The 7,676-nt window shown below is 37.9% G+C and overlaps 1 protein-coding gene across 1 annotated transcript; it reads right to left on the bottom strand.

The window, feature by feature from the left end:
• Window positions 1-1,664: 1,664 nt before the first annotated feature.
• Window positions 1,665-1,976, bottom strand: LOC141550406 (pancreatic progenitor cell differentiation and proliferation factor-like). The gene has a single exon (XM_074281032.1). The coding sequence runs from the start codon at window positions 1,974-1,976 to the stop codon at window positions 1,665-1,667; it is 312 nt and encodes a 103-aa protein (XP_074137133.1).
• Between the last annotated feature and the right edge of the window lie 5,700 nt (window positions 1,977-7,676).

A 7,676-nucleotide genomic window follows, 5' to 3' on the forward strand; every position in this document is an offset into this window, starting at 1 on the left:
CTCTGTGAATCATTTATTTCTATTTGTTCCATCCTGACTTTTAAGGAGTTATTTTCTTCTTTCACAGTTTTTAGTTCTTTTTGTAAATGCCCAATTTCGTTTTTAAATGAATTATTTTGCTCTATTGAATTTTTTTCCATTTCCCTAATTTTTTTTTTGAGAATTATTTTCTTTTTCCAATTCAGAAATTCTATTTTCTTGAGATTTTTTTATCTTTTCCAATTCAGAAATCCTACTTTCCTGTGATTTTTTAACCTTTTCTAATTCACAAATTTTGTTTCCCTGCATCTCCTGTGAATTCTTTATTTTTTCCAACTCCAATTTCAGGACGTTCTTATTCTCTATCATAGCTTCCCTTTCCTTTCCCTATTTTTCTTCAAACTCTCTTAACTTTTTAAGAGTCTCTTCTAGGAGAGAATTATGTGATGGGGGGCAGGAATCATTCCCCTTTAGGTTGTTATCTGCTGACTCTCTGCTGTTAACTTCCTTGGGGTTGGATACCCGCTCTTTCTCTGTGTAGAAGGAATCTATGGTTTTTCTGGCTTTTTTGTTCATACTTAAAAAATCTTTTGGGGTCTGTCCCTGGGTTAGGAAATTATTTATTTACTTCTTTACCAGCTTCCTCCCAGACTGGATGGATGCAGCCGTTCTAGCGCCTGAGCTAAGATAGAGCTCTGGGAGAGAGTTCCACACCCCCTCCCTGGAAGTGCCTCAGAGGTGACTAGCACTGCTGTGCCCCGAGGGCGCTGTGTTTTAGCGGCTTCCCTGAGGTTGAGACTGAACAATAAAGAAGGCACAAAGCCCAGCCTATGTGTCCCGGTGGGGCGTGGATGTCAGCAGCAGGTGACGTGAAAAGCCCCTGCACTCAAACTGGAAGTGTCTGCCAGAAACCATGGCCCCTAGTTCAAAGGTTCAGTTTCTCTGGGACTTCCACACCTGAGTTCCACACCCTCCAGCTAAGGTAGGCAGTGTGTGTTGCCTTGGGCCGTATCTGCCCACTTGTCAATCTCTTTAACTAGTCTCAGGAGGGAGCTAGGGGCCACACCTCCTGGTGCCGAGATCTGCTGAGTCACCCCCGATCCGGCAAAATCTAACTATCTGAATTTTTAAAAGTAATTTAGATTTCTCTTCTGAACTGCTATATTATAAGCATAGAAGAGCTAACAGCCTGTGCCAGATTCCTTTATCTCAGTGGCTTCTCTGATCCCAGAGCCCTTCCCAGCTCGATCGGCGCAGTATGCTAGCACCCAGCCGTCTGTGCTGGCCTCTCTTCTTCCTCCCCTGGGAACTGACCTTATCTGTTGAAACTCCAGATTCTCTTCAGCTGGTAAGTCATGCTTCCAGTCCTTGTGGTATCTATCAGTCCAGTGCTATTTCTGAGGCTGATTTATCTAATTGGTTGTGAGGGAGTAAGGACGTTCACAGAGTCGTGTGTTTCTTCTCCGCCATCTTGGCTCCCGCCTGTTTTTCTTTAAAACACACACACACACACACACACACACACACACACACACACACACACACACACAAAACACAACTACCTCTACACTTAAGCAGCCTGTCTATTCTAAAGGAATGGGTGGGAGAGGGGTGGGGAGGGGAAGGGAAACAGAAATGGGCTCTGATGCCTAACACACTTCAGAATTGGAGGAGGGTACTGCCACTCATGCAGAAGGCCCAGGGCTGGCTTTGCTGGGCTTGCTGACATGCTGCTTCCTCGTGGCCTCCACTTTGAAAGTTCCTGAGTGCTCTGGGGATTCCAATACAGTTGTCATGAAAGGATGACTTGATTTCCTGAAGAAGAAGCTTGCCCACCAGTGGCCTGAATCTGATTTAGGAATACCAGGACGGTGGGGGATCACTTCCCCAGAGTACTCAGCACTTCCACAGGAGCTGTTGCTGGAAGTGGAACCCTGACGTCTTTGGTAGTAGTCGTGGGTTGCTACATGTGAACCGCTGGACTGGATTGCTGCCATGTTGCTTGTTCTTTTCCTTGTGATGATGTAAACCTTAGGGGCGGCTTCCAAGCAGCCCCTGTCAGGCAGTGACTGCAGCGGACGATCACGGGTGACCTGGCTTCGGAGAAGAATGTGCTAGGCCACAGAGCCCATTTGTAAAGGAGATAACGGGAGGATACTGCATGGCAACAGAAAATGTGAGAGTTCTTTGGGTTTCATATTTAAGGTTTTTAAAGTGCTTTCCATAAGTTATCACATCTGAGTCTCACAGCTATACAAAATATTACTTAATTAGTCTTTGATGATTCAGAGGACATTCTAGTTATTGCAGTACCACATGGTTATCATTAAGAACATCAATTTATTATGCACAAGTGCTGATTAATAGAGGGCACAAGCTGATGGAATGCCAGATAAACTAATTTTATATGTAAGGAGGAAAAGGAAGAAAAAAACAAAGAAGTTCCATCTGGCTATTTCTCAAACTTTGTTTACTCTTAGGTCTAACACCCCTAATCCCAGTTCCCAGGGCTGAAATCAGTACTTGTTCCGGCTTTATGTCTCCTTGCCTGAACTGTGGCAGAAAAAAAGTTTACACAGCAAGCCCCAATAACTTTAAAATTCATTTGCCTTGTAATCCAACAGCATCCAAGTCTACTTGCCTATAAGAGAGCAGCAAAAATACTGTTTCTGCTCTATTTGCTCTGGCCTCTTTTGTGTAGGTGATGTAGAAAATTAGAGGCACCAAGCTGAATTTTTCAGAAAATTTGCAGTAATTGAAAAGAGAGAGTTATAAAGAAAGAGGAGGGGTGGCAACTGTTTTTTAACTTTAACGACAATTCTTGTACTGAGTAATAGAACTCTAGTCATTTTCTAAACATAACAAGGTAACAGCACACCATAATTTTAACTTCTTCCCTAGATGAATCTATCTTCTCAAATAAGCTTGTTTATAATTAGAATATGAAACACAGCATTGGAGTAATGTGTTGTTGAAATTGCCTTAAGGTGATCTACAAAAGTACTTCTTCTTTTGATGTCCTAGCCTTTTTTGAAAAAGAAAAAAAAAATTAACTTGGCCTGTTAGGAGCAAATAGTCAGAGATTAGATGTAGGCATGAGAAAATGTTTGGCAAGATAAGGACGGGAACTGCAAAGAGTATGTGAGTACATCAATTGAGGACTTATTGGAACGTTTCTCTATTTCCAAAAGAGAGCAGCCTTTTGCAGTCCCTCTCAAATTTATTGCAGGTTAGAAGAAACATATACTTTGCCTGGGCAGGCAGAATAGTCAAGGTTTACAGCAGCATATAGAACTGAATTGGGGCCTGTGGAAAATTTCAGTTCAGAAAATGATACCTAGAAGAACTATTAAAAGTCTTCCTAGCTTGCCCTCCCTATCTTATAAGATATACATTTTATCAAAAAAAAGCCTTTGTGTATGGTGTGTTTTTTTCCTCTTCTGTGTTCACACAAATGTACATGTATAGACACAGACCTGCATACAGCCTAGTTTCCTTTAATTATTAAGAGACAACAGAGTGCATTAGGAAGAACACTAGACTAGAATCAGAAAATTTGGATTTCAATTATGTTTCTATTATTTATTACCTGTGTGACATTGAGTAAACCTCTTTGAAGTTCATTTTTCTTAGCTTTCAGAATTAACAAAAAAAAAGTTTTTATTAAGTGCTTACTATGTGCCAAGCACTGAGATTACAAATAGGAAAAGATCTTTCAATGAGCTCAAATACTAATTGGGGAAGATTATATATATATATAAAAGAAAAATCAGTTTCAGGGCAGATGAAAAATCAGGAAATGCTAATGTTGAAGCAGCCAGGAAGATGGCAAGGTCTAGAGCTTCTTGATTTGCATTAATAGACCAGATGACAACATTAGATACATGGAAAAGAATATGTAATAATAGAAGGACTTCTGGTCAATCCAGGTTTCAGAAACGTTCTGGCTCCTAGAATGGACCTGAATCCAAAAGTAAACAAAATTACAAAACAAAGCAAAAGATACACCTAGTCCTCCATTAATGTGAAGAATGAATTCCATGAAGTGGCTGTATGTTTGGGAATTCAGACTTTTCAAAGTCATAATTATGTAAAATATGGTCACTGATTCCTGCCCAACAAAAATGTACACTATGAATTCAAATAATTTCAAATAATATGAGTACTTCAGAGGGTTCATTCCTTTTAATTCAGAGCTAGCTATGTTTGTCAGCAAAGTAAAAGCTCCTAAGTACCCAGTCAAAAAATATCAGTTAAGAAGGGGCAAATACTTGAACTTTATACAACAGTTCAATTCAATAAATACTTATTTGTGAAGTGTACCACATGGCCAGCACTGTTTATAGCAAATTGTACTCTTTGGAGCAAGAATACATTTCAGGCTCAGGGAAAATTCTATACACAGATGCAGCAGAAAGTATATGTAACCATTTATGGACAAGTAACAATGAGGAGTCCAGTTTGACTAGAACATTAAGTACATCAGAAATATAACATAAAATCCATCCAAAAAGATAGATTAGTGGCAGACTGTAAAGAACTTTTAGTGATAAGGATATTTTTTTTCATAATTCCAAGTAGTAATAGAGAGCCACTGAAGTATTGTGTTGTTGTTTTTGATTTTTGATTTTTGTTTTTGTTTTGTTTTGTTTTGTATCAGGGAGATGGCACATTCAAAACTGTGCTACAAGTGTTTCATTTTGTCAGATGATGGATTGAAAAAAGGGAAAGATTATAAGCATAAATAGTAATTTCAGTAGTCCAGGAAAAAGTGATGAGACTCTTAACTACACTGATATTCTTTTTTTTTAATCCCTGAGGCAGTTGTGGTTAAGTGACTTGCCCAGGGTCACATAGCTAGGAAGTGTTAGGTGTCTAAGACCAGATTTGAACCAGATTTGTTCCTCTTGACTTCAGGGCTGGTGCTTTATCCACTGTGCCACCACCTTATTGCCCCTACACTGGTATTCTTAAGAGAGGAGAGAAATGTGAGAGGTATTGCCATTAAATAGTCAACAAATATTTGTTAAGAACCTATGTGCCAGACACTGTGCAAAGTTTGGAGAACATGAATAAGAAAAAGAGAATCCCTGCCTTCAGGAAGTTTTCAGTTTTGTTGGAAGAAAACAATACATAAAAACAGGGGGGAAGAGAGGGCACTAGTACAGGTGTATGATGTTCCTAAAATCAAAACAAGCAGAGCAGCAGGTGGAAAATCAAGAATAGGATGGAAATTCTGAGCATTCTATAAAGGGAGGCCTTGGGGGCAGGTTTTTTTCTGTTTTGTTTTGTTTTGTTTTGTTTTGTTTTGTTTTGTTTTACTCTCCAGTTCTCCAAGCAGAGTTGAGGAGGCAATTGAATATACTAAAACAGGTTGAGTATGAAAGCTGAAGCCATCTCCATGAAGGTAAGATTTATAGTAGTGAGCTTACTTTGAGAAAAAGATGATATTCTTGGAATCAAGCCAAGCAGAGTAGTGGATTTGAAAATATTAAAAAAAAACTTGGTCAAGAGGGAGGAGGGAGAACAAGGAATCAAAGATGACACCATGATCACAAGAGTGATTAGGTGGATAGATAGTGTTCTGAAGAGATAGAGAGAAGTTTAAAGCTTAAAGTTGGGCCTAATGCAAAAAGATAATGAGTTCTTTTGGGAACTTATTGAGTATTAGATATCTAGAAATCACTGAATTGAAATGATTCAATAGGCAGATAGTTATAGAGAACTGAAATCAATGAGAAAGGCAAAGATTAGATATATGCATCTGGCAGCCATCAAACATAAATGCTAACACTTTATACATATTATTTCATTTGCCTATCCTGAAACCTTTATGAAGGAGGTACTGTCGATCCCCATTTTACAATTGAGGAAACTGAGACAGACAGATTTTAAATGACTTGCCCAGGGTCACACAGCTAGTAAATCTAAGGTTAGATCTGAATTGAGTATTTCTGATTCTAGACTCAGCACTCTATCTTTATCAGCACCTAAATGCCAATAGAAGCAAACTGCATGATAGAAATGATAAATACCCATATAATATTGCTTTTTTCTGTTGAATCTCTATACTTTGATTAATTGCACATAATTTGGACTTTTTCGATACTTGGTATAGTGATATAAAATATAAATATTCTTAGATAGTTTTATGTATCAATGTTACACATGGTCAACTATCTCTATAATAATGCTCTAGTTCTAATAGATTTTATTTGTGGAATACTTGAGGATATTTTGGAATCTATAATTTGTATGGGAAGTTGCTATCTGCTAGATTGTAAAAGAAAGTGAACTTCTGTTTGTATGCTACTAGATCATGATTTCCTAAGAATTTGACAGATGTAAAATTTATGCAGTCTGAAGTGATGTTTCATGATTTCTACTGTTTTCTACTAATCTGCATTGATTTGTATGCCCAGACTCCTAAGGGATAATTTCTTTGTGTTTCCTGATTGCAACATTAAGATTCTTAATTGTAATCATTTCTGTATTTAAAGTGCATGTTTCAGCCTGTTATTCTGAGTTTCTTTGTCAACACATTATAACTTGATTCTTTTGGATTTTGCATTTTTGGATATTTTGGATTTTTTGGACTTTTGACTCCACTCTTGGATCTGTACTCTTTCATATCCATAGTAAAACAGATTTGTTACATTCAACAAATACAAATTATCTTTGTCTGTTAATGATAGCAGTGAAGTTATGTCTGCTTATTTCTTTTTTATATATAGTTTTTATTTACCAGATATATGCATGGGTAATTTTACAACATTGACAATTGCCAAACCTTTTGTTCTAATTTTTCCTCTCCTTCCTCCCCGCCTACAGATGGCAGGTTAACCAATACATATTAAATATGTTAAAATATAAATTAAATACAATATATGTATACATGTCCAAACAGTTGTTTTGCTGTACAAAAAGAATTGGACTTTGAAATAGTGTACAATTAGCCTGTGAAGAAAATCCAAAATACAGGCGGACAAAAATAGAGGGATTGGGAATTCTAGGTAGTGGTTCATAGTCATTCCCAGAGTTCTTTCGCTAGGTGTAGCTGGTTCAGTTCATTACTGCTCTATTGGAACTGATTTAGTTCATCTCATTGTTGAAGATGGCCACATCCATCAGAATTAATCATCATATTGTATTGATGTTGAAATATATAATGATCTTCTGGTCCTGAACATTTCACTCAGCATCAGTTCATATAAGTCTCTCCAGGCCTTTCTGTAATCATCCTGTTGATCATTTCTTACAGAACAATAATATTCCATAATATTCATATACCACAATTTATTCAGCCATTCTCTAATTGATGGGCATCCACTCAGTTTCCAGTTTCTGGCCACTACAAAGAGGGCTGCCACAAACATTCTTGCACATACAGCTCCCTTTCCCTTCTTTAAGAACTCTTTGGGATATAAGCCCAGTAGTAACACTGCTGGGTCAAAGGGTCTGCACAGTTTGATAACTTTTTGAGCATAGTTCCAAATTGCTCTCCAGAATGGCTGGATGTATTCACAGTTCCACCAACAATGTATCAGTGTCCCTGTTTTCCCACATCCCCTCCAACATTGTGCATTATCTTTCCCTGTCATTCTAGCCAATCTGACAGGTATGCAATGGTATCTCAGAATTGTCTTAATTTGCATTTCTTTGATCAATAATGACTTAGAGCATATTTTCATATGGCT

The sequence above is a fragment of the Sminthopsis crassicaudata genome, chromosome 1 (genome assembly GCF_048593235.1).
Source record: "Sminthopsis crassicaudata isolate SCR6 chromosome 1, ASM4859323v1, whole genome shotgun sequence".
Classification (NCBI taxonomy): domain Eukaryota; kingdom Metazoa; phylum Chordata; class Mammalia; order Dasyuromorphia; family Dasyuridae; genus Sminthopsis; species Sminthopsis crassicaudata.

Coding starts and splice junctions, on each gene's coding strand:
- LOC141550406 (XM_074281032.1), bottom strand. CDS start 1,976: ATGGCAGCAATCCAGTCCAGCGGTTCACATGTAGCAACCCACGACTAC.